Source organism: Pimephales promelas, chromosome 2 (assembly GCF_988280905.1).
Source record: "Pimephales promelas chromosome 2, fPimPro1.hap1.1, whole genome shotgun sequence".
Taxonomy (NCBI): domain Eukaryota; kingdom Metazoa; phylum Chordata; class Actinopteri; order Cypriniformes; family Leuciscidae; genus Pimephales; species Pimephales promelas.
In genome coordinates, this window is record NC_142770.1 from 26,207,128 (window position 1) to 26,225,771 (window position 18,644).

Here is an 18,644-nt window from a genome sequence, read left to right on the forward strand (position 1 = left end):
TACAGAATGTAACTATATTTAATAACTGTCCTATATTTAACTGAAGTGTGTACATGAACAATTACATGTTTGGTACCTGTTTTGTTTGGTTCATGTATTAACGGAGAATCACCTCTGAAACAATCATTTATAATCTAATAATTGGAGTCTTGTTCTTTACTGTGCTGCTGTCAATAGTTGACCTGTGTGTGTTGTGCAGGCGTGGTGCTGGTGTGTTTCGAGGGCGACTCTGACGGCTACATTAATCTGGTGGCGTACCCGTATGAAGAGAGCGAGGGTCTGGATCACGAGGAGCTGTCGGAGAGAGATCAGCCTCGCCGGAAACACTCTCGCCGTAGCCTGCACCGCTCCAGCAGCGAGATTAAGGAGGACCGGCCCGCACACGACACCGACGGCACCGACAGGTGAGCACACAAACACAGCTTCAGGGATGAGATATCTACCAATAATACAGCTTTCTGGAGTTTCCAACCTGAGACGAATGACATTTCGCAAACTCGGAAATGAACGTCTGCAAACTCGGCGCTAAAAGGAGGCGTGATTAGGCACAACACTCCCTGGTTCTATTTTACAGTTCCAGAAAACAATTGACCAGAAAAAACCTGGTCTAAAGTCAGTGGCGCATTGCGCGTTGTTGTTCATAATGCTATTTTAAGCACGCATGCTTGGCCATAATGTTGCGGGTGCACAACACCCACATAGTTTTTATTTTTGTATAATAGTTTTTATTTTTGCAAATCATACAATATAACAAGGAAAAATATTAACACATGAGGGAAATCATTGTGGTGTCCATGAAGGTGTAAAAAAAATGTAGGCCTATATCTAGCTTACACATTTACCCAAATTTTTCAGGCTAATTGTAGTACTGTTTGTCGATCAAGAACCATGAAAAAAAAACTCCCATCCCCATAAAACGTCACTTCTGTCTTTCACTGCCCTGACGAGTGTCGTTCTCCTCGGCTGTGAACGCTCCTTCCGCGCTCGTATTATTCGCCATAATAATAACAATCCGCTATGCAACATGCGCACCTGCTCTTAAAGGGTATGTTGGATGACGCTCTGATTGGTTTATTTGACATTATGCCCAAACCACACCTATGAATACTGAAGCTACTTCAGACCAACCCCTTTTGAACTTGCGTCGGGTGCAAGAGTCATTTATCCCGCCAGTAAAATAGCAGCAGCGCCCAAGACACGCCCACAAAGTGACTTGCATTTCAGATGGTTAAAATAGGGCCCATAGTCTGATGTTTCACATGTTAACACAGCAGAGTGTTCTTAACATGCATCTTGAAGCATCTCGGCTCATAGTAAACACGCTGATACACAAAGCCACCTTTAATGAAAATTGTTTATGAGTCTGTTGTGAAATGAGTAGCTTTAAGGTCTCTCTGTGGTTTTCCACTCAAAATACAAGCAAAAACAAAGAAATGAAGACACTCATAAATATTAGTATTGTAATTTTACTTTTCTGTATAAAACTATTATTGTTGTATATCATTCATATCCTTCAAATTTAGCCAATATTTCTTCATGACGTATACTTATTTTGTCAATTTTTCTCTGATTAAATGTTTAGTCATGAAAAAAAGTGGAAATTGCAGTAAATATTTTTGAAATATTTTAACATTCTTTATGAATTAGGGATGTTATAATAAGGACATTTTCATAGTAGTATGAACCTATATCATGGCACCGGCATCATGTTTCCAATGTGATTAGTTGTGACAATTTAAATTTCACTTTTATTTTCACCGTTCTTCCTATCAAGTAGATCTGTGTTAATCAACAAACTTGCCAAGCAAACATTCCCATGTAAAATATATTAATTATAAGAGTTTGCAGTCACAAATCATTCTCAAGTGTCCTGCTTGCATTGCATTATGGGTAACAGTATGTATGTGTGTGCAGTCTGCAGGAGTTGAAGAGTCCTCTTCTGGATCTCCATATGCATTCGGATGTGCCGTTCCAGATGCTGGACAGCAACAGTGGCCTGAGCTCAGAGAAGATCAGCCACAACCCCTGGAGTCTGCGCTGCCACCGCCAGCAGCTCAGCCGCATGCGCTCCGAGTCCAAGGACAGGAAGCTCTACAGTATCCTCACACTAACAAGCAGGATTGTTCACTGTTGTACTTTCTTCTCTAGCGGTCCATTCGTATGAAATATGAAGTTAGGAATAATGCATTCCGTTAATTTAGTGAATTGGTAACTTTCGTTAGGGTCGAGAAGAAATATACAGCTGGGTATCATCAGCATAACAGTGAAAACTAATGTCATACTTCCTAATGATATCTCCAAATGGTAGCATGTACAGAGTGAACAGCAGCGGTCCTAGTACTGAGCCTTGTTGTACACCATACTGAACTTGTGACCGATAAGACATCTCTTCATTTACTGCTACAAACTGATAACGGTCAGATAAGTATGATTTAAACCATGCTAATGCAATTCCACTAATGCCAACATAGTTTTCAAGTCTATTCACAAGAATCAAATGCAGTTTAAACATTGGAGCCACTTGGAAACATTTTGGACTTTATTTTGTGTCTGATCTCCCCTATTGATGCCCATGAAGAAAACTCTCGACTCTAACTGTTGACTACTGTACCGCCACACCAAGAGACAGGAACAAGTCTGTCTCTGGCTTAATCACAAATTAATGTCAAAATTATTTGGTTTATTTATTTATGTAAACTGTTGCATTCAATTCAATGAATGCATCAACACTAAAAATAATTTTGCGATTAGCAGTCGCTGTTCTGTTGTCATGCTTCCTTGAGGTGCATTGACTATGACTGTGCTATCATTATCCCCCGTTGACGTGACAAAGGAAAACATCTTCTGCTGTGCACATATCAAAGAAAAGGAGGAAAATAGCTTTCTGTCACATTTCCTCAAGCTGAGCTGTAGGAAGCAGATGCTCATCTCTTTCTGACACTCATTTGAAATGCTCTAGAACTCATCATTAATCACCAGTGATTCAGATCGGGTGCTAAGAGGAGAGAACTAGTGTCTGAGACAGGCAGAATATTGCTAAACACACTGTTCCCATTCAGGGAACTTCGAGCTGCGTGTAAACGCCGTGGGAACGCCTCTGCGTGACGAGTCATGAAGCACGTATGAAATCTGTCCAATGGCGAGACGGAACGTCATAGGCGGGGTGACGTATCGACCAGGAAACTATAAAGCATCCCCGAAACACAAGCGCAACAGCTTCTGAGTCTTCACAAGCGCTCTAGGTATGAATTTTGTCTGTCTGTCTAATATTGTATATTTATATATATTGATATGGCGAGCAAACAACAGCAGAAAGTGTGTGCATCCCTGCCCTCGCTTCATCACGGGTGGGGATACACACGATCTGTGTGTTGTTTGTTTGGGAGTGCAGCATGCTCAGTCGGCTCTCGAGGGGGCCGGCTGTGAGCACTGCGAGTGTCTGCCCATGAAGACACTTCGCTCCCGCCGGGCACTCTTCGAGGAGAGTGGTTCGGTGCGTGCTCCCCGCGGCTCGGGTCCCGCTGCGGCCGAGGCACAGCGAAGGCTTGCGTCGTGGGGATCGCAGATGGATCTATCAGCGGGGATTGAGACGGGCCCCGCCCTTTCTCTGCCCTTACCTGGTAGATCCAGTGCCTCAGTTCTCGCTGCGGGGGTCCGCGTTGCGGTTTTTCCTGCCCGGGCTGAGGCGCCATCACTTCAATTATCCAGTTCTGAGGAGCTGGATGTTGAAAGTGTGGATGCAGAGTCTATGGACTCAGTGGAGAGCGAGGGAAGCTCGTTTGCCATCCCAGTCTCCCGCGAATGTAGTAAAAAAATAATAATAATAAAAGAATGGAGGTTTTTGACTCGGGCTGTGGAAAAATTAACCATTGAATGGCCAGTTGAGAAACAAGAGTCGAGAGAGTAAATGGATGAGAGATTTTTAATATCACACTCACTACCTCCATGCCGGTGTTTGCCCTTCTTCCCCAATCTACACACCGAGGTGTGTAGATCGTGGAACAAACCAGTGTCAGCTAGAATTTTGACACACCAGACCTCTATGTATGCTAATATTGCTGGGTCTAGGAGATATGAGTGAGGGGGAGGTCGTCGGCACTGACGTGATTAATGAGATACTGCGTCAGGCGGCAGATATTTCTCTCCGTGCCACCAAGGAGACGGCCAGATCAGTCGGCCGCTCTATGGCAGCCCTGGTGGCCACGGAGAGGCATCTGTGGCTAAATCTGGCTAATATGAAGGAGAAAGATAAAGCGTTTCTCCTGGATGCGCCGCTGTCGACCGGGAAAAAAACAGGCAGCGGCGCTCCAGAAATGTCTCCCCCTCCGTACTCATCCTTCGGGGGCTGCTGGGCGAGAGCAGCCCCGCCCGTCGAGAGAGCGTCGCGTCTCGGGCTCCTCCCCAGCAAAACTGGGCTGAGACGCGGCGTTCTCAGGCGAGGTCTTCCCGGGATAGAACCGATCTGAGGACGGTTATTGTCGCCAGGAAGGCTTCGTCGAAGAAGTCCTGACGCCACTGGTGTCAGGCTACTGAGGGTGGTCCCCACCGTGAGACAGAGGTGTTCGCCGCTGAATCCGGCGCCCGCTCTCTCTCGTTGCCCTCAGGGGTTCGTTCTGCCAACCCTGCCTGTAATGGGGGGTGCAGACGGTCCCAGCGAGCGATTTCCCGAGGGACGCTTGTTTGCTCCGAGGAGCGATACAGAACGGTCGTTAAACCCTGCCTGTGCGCGGTCACAGGGCGCTGTTTCTGTTTTTAAAAACTACTCCAGAGGCCAGTCTCGAGAGACTGGTACCCTTAGTAGAATTTCTGGTAGAATGGGGAAGTCTTCCAAATATATCTCGTTGGGTCCTGCAGACTATCGAACGCGGGTACGCGATCCAGTTCAGGTCGCGTCCACCTCGTTTCCGGGGGGTTTTGCCCACAGTGGTGACCCCCGAGCAGGCTCTGGTTATGGAACAAGAAGTGAAAGCTCTGCTACTGGAGGGGGCGATAGAACGAGTTCTTCCTCCCGACAGAGAGCTGGGGTATTACAGCCGGTACTTCATTGTTCCAAAGAAGGATGGGCGGCTGCGTCCGATTTTAGACCTGCGCCTCTTAAATCGGTCAGTAGGGAAGCTCAAGTTCTAAATGCTGACTCTCAAGCAGATCGTGTCACAGATCAGGTCCGAGGACTGGTTTGTCACGATAGACCTAAAAAAAGACGCGTACTTCCATATCTCCATCCTTCCGCAACATCGGAAGTTCCTGAGGTTCGCTTTTTGGGGCGAAGCGTACCAATATCGGGTCCTTCCGTTCGGCCTAGCGTTATCTCCTCGAACCTTCACGAAATGCATGGACGCGGCCTTGGCCCGCTGCGTCTCCAGGGCATTCGCATTTTAAATTACATCGACGATTGGTTGATTCTAGCTCAATCAGAGCATCAGGCGATTCGGCATCGAGATGCCGTCCTCGCCCACATCAGAAGGTTGGGGTTGAGACTCAACGCTAAGAAGAGTGTGCTTTCGCCAGTTCAGCGGACCACTTTTCTAGGCGTGGTATGGGATTCGACGACGATGCAGGCACGTCTGTCGCCGGCTTGTATAGCCTCGATTATCTCGACTGTCAAGCAAGTGAAGCTAGGCCAGTCACTCACTGTAAAGGAATTCCAGAGAATTCTGGGTCTGATGGCAGCAGCATCCAACGTGTTACCGTGCGGCCTGCTGTACATGAGACCACTACAGTGGTGGCTCAGGACCAAGGGGTTCTCCCCGAGGGGAAAGCCGCTCCGCAAGATCAAGGTCACGCGACGTGGTCTCCGTGCCCTGGCTATGTGGAAAGAACCTTGGTTCCTGTCCCTGGGACCTGCGCTGGGAGCCCCGTGTCGCCGGGTAACGGTGACGACGGATGCCTCTCTCACGGGCTGGGGAGCGATCATGAGTGGTCGCTCGGCCCGCGGGTTGTGGCAAGACCATCATCTCCGATGGCATATAAATTGTCTAGAGATGATGGCGGTGTTTCAGGCTCTGAAACACTTTCTCCCAGACCTCAGAGATCATCATGTTCTTGTCCGGTCAGACAACATGTCTGTGGTCTCTTACATAAACCACCAGGGGGGTCTGCAGGGACCCGTTCTGCTGAACCTGCCTGTGAGGGTGGGCGCAGACGGTCCTAGCGAGTGGTTTCCCGAGGGAAGCTCGTTTGCTCCGAGGAGCGATACAGAACAGTCGTTAAACCCTGCCTGTGCGTGGTCACAGGGCACTGTTTCTGTCTCTATAATTACTCCAGAGGCCAGTCTCGAGAGACTGGTACCCTTAGTGGAATTTCTGGCAGAATGGGAAAGTCTTCCAAATATATCTTGATGGGTCCTGCAGACTATCGAACGCGGGTACGCGATCCAGTTCAGGTCACGTCCGCCTCGTTTTCGGGGGATTTTGCCTACAGTGGTATCCCCCGAGCAGGCTCTGGTCATGGAACAAGAGGTGAAAGCTCTGTTACTGAAGGGGGCGATAGAACGAGTTCTTCCCCCCGACAGAGAGTTGGGGTATTACAGCCGTTACTTCATTGTTCCAAAGAAGCTAACGATATACGCCTCCCTCACGGGCTGGGGGCGATCATGAGTGGTCGCTCAGCCCGGGGTCTGTGGACTTTCTCCCAGACCTGAGGGGTCACCATGTTCTTGTCCGGTCAGACAGCACATCGGGGGTCTTTTTATAGACCATCAAGGGGGTCTGCGCTCATGTCCATTATTCAGGCTAGCGCCAGATCCTTCTGTGGGCCCAGGGGAAGCTTCTTCTTTGGCGATTATATATCCCAGGATATTTAAATCGGGGAGCAGACATCCTGTCGAGGCAGGGGCCGAGGCCCGGGGAGTGGAGACTCCACCCCGAGGTGGTGGAGCTCCTATGGAGTCATTTCGGTCATACCGAGGTAGGCCTATTTGAATCCAGGGACTGAGACACTGCATGCTGTGGTTTCTCTGTATCCACCAGCCCCTCTGGGGTTGGATGCGATGGTACAGGAGTGGCCGAGGTCACCCCTGTACGCATTTCCCCCGATTGCTCTGCTCCCAGGAGTTCTGGAGAGGGTTCACCGAGTCGGGGTCTTTCTACTGTTAGTAGCCCCGCGTTGGCCGGCCCGAGTATGCCGCCCAGATCTATGGAGGTTGTGGCTTGGCCTCTGAGGGGGCCCAGCTCATGGAATCGGGTCTCTCGACTGAGGTCGTGGAGACCATCCTCCAATCCAGAGCTCCGTCCACGAGGAGATTATATGCCTTGAGGTGGCAATGTTTCACCTCTTGGTGGGGAGAACACCAGTTGGACCCAGTTAACTGCCCAGTGTGGCGGTGCTGGAATTCCTTTGGAGCATTTCTCCACAGGGTTATCCCACTCCACACTAAAGGTGTATGTGGTGGCCTATCTGCTTACCACGTCCCTTTGAGTGGAGCTTTTCACGGGAGATACCCATTGGTAATTCTTTTTCTTCGTGGTATTGTGCAGACCAAGAGAAACTAATCTGCTCTGCCCTCTGAGGGCTCTAGATGCTTATGTCCACAGAGCTGCCCTGTGGAGAAAGCCTGAACAGTTATCTGTTTGTTTTGGACCTCCGAAGAAAGGTTGTCCCGCATCTGAGCAGAGGTTGAGTAAGTGAGTGGTCGAGGCCATCTCATTTGCATATGAGTCCGCCGGTCAGCCTTCTCCTTTGGCTGTCTGGGCTCACTCAACCAGGGGTATGGTAGCTCCGCTCCAGGGGCGCAGGTGCTTTCGTCTAAATATGTGCCTGATTTCATACAACGGACACCTGCTCGCATGGCGGCGTTGGTATTAGCGTTCCCACGGCGTTTACACGCAGCTCGAAGTTCCCTGAATGGGAACGTCTCTGGTTACGTATGTAACCCTAGTTCCCTGAAGGGAACGAGACGCTGCGTGTCTATGCCATACTCCCAGCATGCCCGTGAGCGCTTGCTTCAGTCCTATCAGAAGCTGTTGCGCTTGTGTTTCGGGGATGCTTTATAGTTTCCTGGTCGATACGTCACCCCGCCTATGACGTTCCGTCTCGCCATTGGACAGATTTCATACGTGCTTCATGACTCGTCACGCAGAGGCGTTCCCACGGCGTTTACACGCAGCGTCTCGTTCCCTTCAGGGAACTAGGGTTACATACGTAACCAGAGACGTTCTTCTAGATGGCTTTGACCAGTGATACAACTGAAAGTCTGGCCTATGAGGTTATTAGATCTTTCCTTCTGTAGTTTACTTCACAAAAAGATTTCACAGACTAATTATGATAGTTTGTGAAATAAGAAGTAATCCATGACTAGCAGTGAAGAAATATGATGTAGCTTTTCAGTACCAACGCTGTTTTATTAATGAAAGTCACGAGGCAGCCTTGAAATCAAAGTTCTCTGCTCCTGAATGTTTTTGAGCATGTGCATTCAGTCAATAGCGATCAAACTGGAGCTAGCTGTGCCTTAAACCGTTTCAACACACACACATGGAGTATTCAGACAGTGAGATGCGTGTGTGTGTCCTTGACCTGAGCCTCCTCCAGAGTTCCTGCTGCTGGAGAACGTGGTCCACCACTTCAGCTGCCCCTGCATCTTGGACCTGAAGATGGGCACGCGGCAGCACGGGGACGACGCCTCCGAGGAGAAGGCCGCCCGCCAGATGAAGAAGTGCGAGCAGAGCACGTCTGCCACGCTAGGAGTGCGTGTGTGTGGCATGCAGGTGCGTACGGCTCTGACCCGACACACAGATCACATTAGGAGTGTGTGTGTGGCATGCAGGTGTGTACGGCTCTGACCTGACACACATGTCACAACATTAGGAGTGTGTGTGTGGTATGCAGGTGTGTACGGCTCTGACCTGACACACGTGTCACGTTAGATGTGTTTTATAAATAGCAGTAGAGTCTGATTCTGTGAGTGAGCACATTAGTTATCACAGCACCTCTTCATCTTAAAATGTGGTGTGTGTGCTCTTCTCTGTGTGAGAAACTGTCCCGATGAAGCCTTGATTCCTGCTCCACCTGCATTATAACACTCGTTTAGTGTTTGCGTATTTCTGCCCTGTTAACCACCACACGTAAGTATTAATATGAATGTAGTATATTATTTAAGAGCGGGAATGACGGCTACATTCGTATAGTGTTTGCATGTGTCTACTGGCCGGTCCGGTCATGAATAATACAGCGTTTTTAGTCATTTTCACGGAGCGGTTGTGACAAATGCAACTGAAAAATAAAATAAAAAGCTGTCACCCGAGCAGCTGCGACATCTAATGCTGTCCTTCGGACTTATTGGAAACATTGGTGTTTTTAAATAAATGATGTAACAAAAGTTTACATTACACATGATGATGAATATGTGTATCTGGCGGTTCAATAAATATCTTACTAGTTAAGTTAAATTAAAGCAGTCTCTGTGTTACTTTAAATCCTTCCAAACCTCTAAAAGGCAAGCCAATATTAATTCGGGTTTTAATATTGACCCTTTTTGCATTTATTTATATATATATAGGTTTATCCAAATATATCTATTTAATATTAATTAATGTAATTAATGTTTGGTATGTTTTAGCTTACCTCAAGGGCATCCAAGATGTAGGTGTCTTTGTTTCCGCAGTATTTTCAATTTTGATATTTTTCGGTCAAACCGTTCTTGTCTGTCAGTCATATAATGGAGGTCTATGGTCACCACCTCAAAGAGCATGCACAGAGAAGTCCAGATTAAACATGATTTAATGACTCATAAATGTAAGTACACATTGATGGCCTAAGACACGAAACGAGCGGTTTGTGTGAGAAAATGAACAGTATTTATACGTTTTTACCTCTTGTAATCACAGTCAAGTCGAAGTGATCTGAGGGAGCGGACGCTGCGGTCTGCGCAAGCGCCGGAAAGCCCCGGAAGTGATCTCTCGTGCATGTACGTCACTCATTGTTTACACAGAGATTTCAGAAGTGTTACCCTTCACTGTGAAGATCTAAATATCGAAATCGTCTTCCATTGCAATTTCCTGTATCTAAATATGTTTAGATCTTCACAGTGAAGGATAACACTTCCAAAATTTCTGTGTAAACAATGAGTGGCATACACACGTGAGAGATCACTTCCAGCGCTTGCTCAGACCGAAGCGCCCACGGCCTCAGAGTATAATGGACGTGACTGATTACAAGAGGTAAAAACGATATAAACACTGTTCGTTTTCTCACACAAACCGCTCGTTTCGCGTCTTAGGCCATCAGTGTGTACTTACATTTACGAGTCATTAAATCATGTTTAATTTGGACTTCTCTGTGCATGCTCTTTGAGGTGGTGACCATAGACCTTCATTATATGACTGACAGACAAGAACGGTTTGACCTAAAAATATCAAAATTGAAAATACTGCGGAAACATAGACACCTACTGTACATCTTGGATGCCCTTGAGGTAACATAAAACATATCAAAAATTCATTTCAAAGTGAACTATCCCTTTAAGACATGGTTTGGAAAGGTGGATTATTTTTGCACTCTCTCATTAATAACATTTAGTATATTTTCTTATTAACGTCAGCCTGACCAAAGAGCACAGTGGTTGAAGGCAAAAGCCAATGGAAGACGGTATAATGAAGCCTGGAGGCATGATTTCCACATTGACCAAAGCTTGTCTCCTGTGCTCATTCTGCAGGTGTTCCAGATGGACACGGGTCACTATTTATGCCGGAACAAGTACTACGGCCGGGGTCTCTCCACCGAGGGCTTTCGAAACGCACTCTTTCAGTTCATGCACAATGGGACGCAGCTGCGCAAGGACCTTTTAGAGCCCATCCTGAGCAAACTGTGCAGCCTGAAGAGTGTGCTGGAGCGCCAGGCCTCGTACCGCTTCTACTCCAGCTCTCTGCTCATCATCTACGAGGGCAAGGACCCGGAGTGTGTCGCAGACCCCTCGGAGGAGAGCCAGGCCTCTCAGGACAAGCCTCGGGCACTGAGTGTGGACGTGCGCATGATAGACTTCGCCCACAGCACATTCAAGGGTTTCCGGGATGACCAAACCGTCCACGACGGCCCGGACCGCGGATACGTGCTCGGACTCGAGAGCCTCATCAACATCTTGCAGCAGATCCGCGAGGAGAACCAGTAGCCAACCGGTCGGCCCTTCGGCTGCAGTCCAACATGCGAAGCTACTCCCTCCAGACTGTTGACATTTTCATAGAAAAGCAACGATGTTTATAAATATTGCACATTACGCAAACCTAAAGGTGTGTTTTCTGTTTCTCAGTTAGTATTTGAGCCATAAGGGATTCATGTGCACCAGAAATGGAGGCGGGTTCTTGACTCTGATGTCCCGAGTTTCAGTGTGTTCATCACGCGGACTCATCGCCATCATGTGACCGGCTGAAGAACTGCAGTCATGAACCAGGAGCTGCTCAGGGCACGTCCGCTGTCAGGGTCTCTCTTAAAGTGTGTGTGTGTGTGTGTGTGTGTGTGTGAGAGCGTGTCTGAGAGTGTGTGTGTGTGTGTGTGGTGAATCACAAGATGAAATGCCCAGGTCACATTTTACCCAAAGTTCACAAGAAATCACAAAGCCTATTTTAGGACCTTTAAGATTTTTGTGCCATTATTTTCTACCTAAATCTTCCAGAAACACTGATTGTGTTTTCCATTTATTGATATATTATAATTATGCTTAAAGGAGTAGTTCAGTTTAAAAAAAACTTTTGCTGATAATTTACTCACCCCCATGTCATCCAAGATGTCCATGTCTTTCTTTCTTCAGTCGAAAAGAAATTAAGGTTTTTGATGAAAACATTCCAGGAGTTTCTCCATATAATGGACTTCATTGGGAACCAAACGGTTCAAGGTCCAAAACACAGTTTCAGTGCAAACTACAAACTGTTCAAAGGGATTTAAACGATTCCAGACGATGAATAAGGGTCTTATCAAGCAAAACGATCGCTCATTTAAAAAATAAATAACAAAGTTTAAATTTTATAAACTCAAAAGGTCGCCTTGCTCTGTTCTGTGATGCGTGTTTGTGACTCTCCTGTTCAAACTCGTTTATCAAAATGAACAAATCTTTTTTGTGTCATTTGGTTCATTCAACGAACGAAATGAACGAGTTGATTCGGGAAAAGATTTGTTCATTTCGATGAACGAGTTTGAACAGGAGAGTCACGAACGCGCATCACAGAACAGAGCAAGGCAAGCATTTGTGCTTATAAAACTTAAACTTTGTTATTTATTTATTAAATGAGCGATCGTTTCGCTTGATAAGACCCTTATTCATCGTCTGGAATCGTTTAAAGCCCTTTGAACAGTTTGCACTGAAACTGTCTTTTGGACCTTGAACCGTTTGGTTCCCATTGAAGTCCATTATATGGAGAAAAATCCTGGAATGTTTTCATCAAACACCTTAATTTCTTTTCGACTGAAGAAAGAAAGACATGGACATCTTGGATGACGTGGTGAGTAAATTATCAGCTAAAGTTTTTTAAAAGTGAACTACTCCTTTAATTATGAAAATAATGACACAATGCAAACACAATCTTACTGGTTTTAAATATATCTGGATGCAGTAATGTGATGTTCTTGTGCTGTTTGGGGCTGGAATGTGAGCTGCATTTCTCCAGGGGTTTAAAGGGAATGGAGTCGCTGGTTAAAGCTTTATTGTAGAGCTGGTGGTTTTAAACCACTCTTCTCTGATGACTAGATGATGGATCTGGCCTTATGGCAATAGTTGAATGGACAGCTTAGTTATGTTTGTCTATTTAACCAGTCAGGTGATGTTTTTTTTGTTTTTTTGGTAGCTATCTTACTCTGTACATTTAGAACAATCATTAAATTTGACAGTTTTTTACATTTTTGTTGGGATAGTATATTTGTAGTCTTGAATTTAGATTATCCTTGTGTTACAAAGTCTTTGTTCCTGTCAGCAACGAGGTTATCATTACAGAAGAAAACCTCACTGCAAAAAACATAATTTTCTTAATCTGTCAAAACAGAAAAAAGTCTCAAATTTATTTCTCACCTCATTGGCAAATCCTTATAAAAATAATTCTTTAATATTTGAAACTATTTTGCTTCTCCATTTATATGGCATATTTGGATTTTTTGCTGAAAATTGGCTGATTAAGAAACGTATCTTTGCTTTAGTTCGTGCTCACTAACATCTGCACTGTAAATGATTATAAACCATTACAAGAGCATGTCTTTTCATTTGGTTTTGTTTTGTATTCATTCTAAAGGGTTGTCTTTTAACTACACCGATACACAGTGACGATTTGCCATCAGCAAATGTAGCAAGATTCGTCCCAGTTGGTCCTCGTGAGAATGACACGTTCAGCATGTTCTCTGTCTAGATGAATCATTTATTGCACTATAGTGTCAACCTCTTGATGAAACATGGACTTTTTCTGGGAAAACAGAAGACATCACATCCGCCTGTAGTAGCAGTGGAGCAAATATACTGTAATAACTGTTTGTTCGTTCGTTCGTTCGTTCGTCTTGTCCTACATTTATTGGCTTTGGTCACATGTGGTGTATCATAAATCAACATGGCATCTATGCGGAGTTGTGCCGTAGGGATGTGTCTGTGTTTAGACGTGTGACTTTGGTCAATAGCCATAACTGGGATGTCCAGGAGTGTATCGAGTGCATTAATGTTTAATAACAGAGGCATCACAGCACATCAGCTCATTTCCGTAATCGTTGAAGGGAAACATTTGAACAACAAATGCCTCATGCGTGATGTGATGTGTTCTCTCACAAGTTACATTTAGAATTACTAACATGATTAAAGTGTAGCTGGTTTGTGTATCTAAACCTTTCTTTTGTGCCGAACCAAGAGAGAGGAACACTGATTCATAGATTTGGCATATAAAGAAAGAATATTATTACCCCTCATCCTGAAAAAGATCCTTTTATCTTTATTGTTGTTGCATGGATGGGTATTTTTTTTAAGAAAAAATTATATGACAACTTTGAATGTGAGATATAAATTGTTTATTTAAGTAAAGTTGTCTTGTCTCTTTAATATTTTGTTGCTGTTTTGATTTGACCAAAAAAAAAGCTGAACACGCATCATTTCACATCAGCACAAAGGTGTAAAAACAATATACTTTCTCAATAAAACAACTATTGGTTTCAGTTTATATATTTTATCAGTGTGATGTATCTGCTAGTGTCAAAGCTGAACAACATTTTGATATAACTGCAACAAAAAAAGTTTGTCAACTGTTATAGGCAACTACATACTGACACTGCGACTCAAATATTTAATGTTTAATTTTTCTGCAATATGTGTAGTGACTATTCTAAAATACTTCCAAGAATTGTATTTTTTAAAGATGTGTGTAAAATTCTCAGATGGTCACTAAGGACAAGAACATTTTTATCATGAATCTGCTTTAAAGATCCCTTTGGTAGTTAAAGTGTGCCAAGGTCAGACTGGAAATGACAAATGTGTAAGGGAGGCAGCCCCTGTGTTAAAAACTGGTAGGAAGTGGTCAGCCAAGAAATCTGAAGTAGAGGCAAAGGCTGCCCTTCAAATTGGGGATATTGTGGGACATGTACAGCAGGGAAGAGGGGGTTTGGGCTTAGTGTAGCTCCTAAATGTCACCAGCTCAAAGGAGGAAGTAGTCAACGAGGTGCGAAAGCAGGAGGAGAGGATGAGGTGTATAAAGGCCATTTCCCTGGCCAAGCAGGGAGAGTGGATGAGATGGGAGGGTGTGGAACAACGCAAGATGGGCCGGCAAGACCTTTGGTCAATGGAAGAGAGTAGGATCAGTTTCCTTATTAGGTCGACATATGATGTTCTCCCATCACCGCAGAACCTAAACCTCTGGGTAGGAGAGGATCCCTCTTGTCCTTTGTGTTCATCACCTGCCACATTAAGGCACATTCTGACAGGGTTTAAGGTGGCTCTTAGCCAAGGTCGGTTTACTTGGCGCCATGACCAAGTACAGCGATGTTTGGTTTTAGCATTGGGAAGGCAAGCGTAGTATGGCCAATAAGTTGCCGCCTGCAAAACATGACACGCAGAAGACAATATTCCTCCACCCAGGCGAGCAACCACCAAGAAAAGGTGTTAACACCAATTCTCGCCCAGGACAACTGGAAGCTGCTTGGGACTGGAAGATGCTGGCTGATCTTGATCAACGGCTTATTTTTCCACCTGAGATTGCCAGCACTGACCTCAGACCAGATATTATTTTGTGGTCTGGATCAGCACGCATTGTTCAGCTGATAGAGTTAACAGTGCCATGGGAGGATGCAGTAGATGAAGCATATGAGAGGAAGAAACTGCTGTATGCTCATCTGGCCAATGAAGCAGAACAGCGAGGATGGAGAGTACAGGTTTTTCCAGTGGAAGTGGGTTGTCGAGGTTTTGTGGCACACTCTACAACCCGGTTCCTCAGAGACGTCGGATTCAGAGGCCAAGACTTGCGTCGCACAGTAAAGAACTTATCTGAAGCAGCAGAGAGGATCAGCAACTGGCAGAAAGATTCTGGCTGGCTGTGTACAGGCCGCCACACTACGGTTTCGTAGAATTCTTGAAGAGTCTGTTTGTATAGATTGCATTGTATTTACAGTCATTACGTTCCTGTATACATTGTTTGAATGGCGGTGGTTGGCCAGATATTGTGTTTTGCGGTAGGTGGTATGCCATACGGAACCGTTGCCACTGAAACTGCTTTATAACGCACCAGTGGGGCTTGACAGCCTTAGTCAAACGGGTTGGCGCGTATGGTTGGGTTGTGCGAGATTGTGGTTGGGTCTCAGCAGCAGGAGGAATGTAGAGGTCTACATAGGGCCCTATCTAGTCAGTAACCTGGGCTGAGTTGAGTGGGGAACGGAGGGGGGTGACTCAGGGACGCCAGAGTCACTGTCGAGCCCTCTTGAGGTGTCGTGGACTAGTCGATGAAACACTGATGACGGAAGGTGCCTGCTTGAAGACCCTAGAGATGTCCCCTACTCCTACTCGGCTCAATCCAGACGGTTGTCGTGCTGGTCCACTAGGGAGACCACACCGTCGTGTGTGCTGACACGCCAAGTACACTGCAGCCGTCAACGCCGGACAGAAGGGGAGTCACGCCACCATATGGAATGAATATGGATTCACTGTAAAGCTAACACTGTTTTCCAAACTAGGAGTTCCCCTCTCGAAAAAAAAAAAAACCCAAAAGCCCTTCTACGTCATTGGAATTTCTTGGAATCCTCCTAGACTCTGTCAAATTCCAAGCTTCTCTCCCCAAAGAAAAAATAGATTGCATAATCACAATCGCATCAAATTTGCTGGAAGCTAACCACTACAGCAAGCGCAATCTGCTTTCTCTTCTAGGCCACCTAAACTATGCAATGCGCTTTCCCCAAGCCGGCCTTTCATTTCCCATCTGCTAACTTTCGCTACCTCAACATCTGGTTTAGAAGACATAATTTCACCAAGCCAACCATGTAGGGCAGACCTGAAATTATGGATCTCATTCCTCAAACAATGGAACGGGATTACCTTCTTCTACAACGACTTTTTGTCCCGACCTTGCGACATCACCCTGTTCACTGATGCTGCCCCCTCCAAAGGCTTTGGAGGTTTCTACAGAGGACGTTGGTTTGCCTCAACCTGGCCTCCTAAGCTAACTAATACACCTCAGTCATCTCCATACCCTATCAGTCATCTCCATCCCATCAGTCATCTCCATCCCCTCAGTCATCTCCATACCCTATCAGTCATCTCCATAGCCTATCAGTCATCTCCATAGCCTACATCACCCTGTTCACTGATGCTGCCCCCTCCAAAGGCTTTGGAGGTTTCTACAGAGGACGTTGGTTTGCCTCAACCTGGCCTCCTAAGCTAACTAATACACCTCAGTCATGTCCATACCCTATCAGTCATCTCCATCCTATCAGTCATCTCCATCCCCTCAGTCATCTCCATACCCTATCAGTCATCTCCATAGCCTATCAGTCATCTCCATAGCCTATCAGTCCTCTCCATCCCCTGAGTCATCTCCATACCCTATCAGTCATCTCCATCCCCTCAGTCATCTCCATACCCTATCAGTCATCTCCATCCCATCAGTCATCTCCATCCCCTCAGTCATCTCCATACCCTATCAGTCATCTCCATAGCCTATCAGTCATCTCCATAGCCTACATCACCCTGTTCACTGATGCTGCCCCCTCCAAAGGCTTTGGAGGTTTCTACAGAGGACGTTGGTTTGCCTCAACCTGGCCTCCTTAGCTAACTAATACACCTCAGTCATGTCCATACCCTATCAGTCATCTCCATCCTATCAGTCATCTCCATCCCCTCAGTCATCTCCATACCCTATCAGTCATCTCCATAGCCTATCAGTCATCTCCATAGCCTATCAGTCCTCTCCATCCCCTGAGTCATCTCCATACCCTATCAGTCATCTCCATCCCCTCAGTCATCTCCATACCCTATCAGTCATCTCCATCCCATCAGTCATCTCCATCCCCTCAGTCATCTCCATACCCTATCAGTCATCTCCATAGCCTATCAGTCATCTCCATAGCCTACATCACCCTGTTCACTGATGCTGCCCCCTCCAAAGGCTTTGGAGGTTTCTACAGAGGACGTTGGTTTGCCTCAACCTGGCCTCCTAAGCTAACTAATACACCTCAGTCATGTCCATACCCTATCAGTCATCTCCATCCTATCAGTCATCTCCATCCCCTCAGTCATCTCCATACCCTATCAGTCATCTCCATAGCCTATCAGTCATCTCCATAGCCTATCAGTCCTCTCCATCCCCTGAGTCATCTCCATACCCTATCAGTCATCTCCATCCCCTCAGTCATCTCCATACCCTATCAGTCATCTCCATCCCCTCAGTCATCTCCATACCATGTCACCTCCATACCCTATCAGTCATCTCCATACCATGTCATCTCCATACCCTATCAGTCATCTCCATCCCCTCAGTCATCTCCATCCCCTCAGTCATCTCCTTCCCCTCAGTCATCTCCATACCCTATCAATCATCTCCATCCCCTCAGTCATCTCCATCCCCTCAGTCATCTCCATACCCAATCATCTCCACACCCTATCAATCATCTCCATACCCTATCAGTCATCTCCATCCCTTCAGTCATCTCCATCCCCTCAGTCATCTCCATCCCTTCAGTCATCTCCATACCCTATCAGTCATCTCCATCCCCTCAGTCATCTCCATCCCCTCAGTCATCTCCATACCCAATCATCTCCACACCCTATCAGTCATCTCCATACCCTATCAGTCATCTCCATCCCTTCAGTCATCTCCATACCCTATCAGTCATCTCCATCCCCTCAGTCATCTCCATCCCCTCAGTCATCTCCTTCCCCTCAGTCATCTCCATACCCTATCAATCATCTCCATACCCTATCAGTCATCTCCATACCCTCAGTCATCTCCATACCCTATCAGTCATCTCCATCCCTTCAGTCATCTCCATACCCTATCAGTCATCTCCATCCCCTCAATCATCTCCATCCCCTCAATCATCTCCATATCCTATCAGTCATCTCCACACCCTATCCGTAATCTCCATACCCTATCAGTCATCTCCATCCCCTCAGTCATCTCCATACCCTATCAGTCATCTCCACACCCTATCAGTGATCTCCATACCCTATCAGTCATCTCCATGCCATCAGTTATCTCCATCCCCTCAGTCAT

The 18,644-nt window shown here is 46.1% G+C and overlaps 1 protein-coding gene across 2 annotated transcripts in view; it reads left to right on the forward strand.

The window, feature by feature from the left end:
- The window catches only part of ip6k1 (inositol hexakisphosphate kinase 1), a 59,478-nt gene extending 48,260 nt beyond the window's left edge, over positions 1 to 11,218 (forward strand). For both annotated transcript variants that reach the window (XM_039657295.2, XM_039657296.2), the window contains exons 3-6: positions 200 to 404; positions 1,915 to 2,096; positions 8,527 to 8,702; positions 10,649 to 11,218. In XM_039657295.2, the coding sequence (XP_039513229.1) occupies positions 200 to 404; positions 1,915 to 2,096; positions 8,527 to 8,702; positions 10,649 to 11,101 (1,016 nt within the window). In that variant the 3' untranslated portion in view covers positions 11,102 to 11,218. The remainder of the gene's footprint in view (positions 1 to 199; positions 405 to 1,914; positions 2,097 to 8,526; positions 8,703 to 10,648) is intronic.
- Positions 11,219 to 18,644: the final 7,426 nt, after the last annotated feature.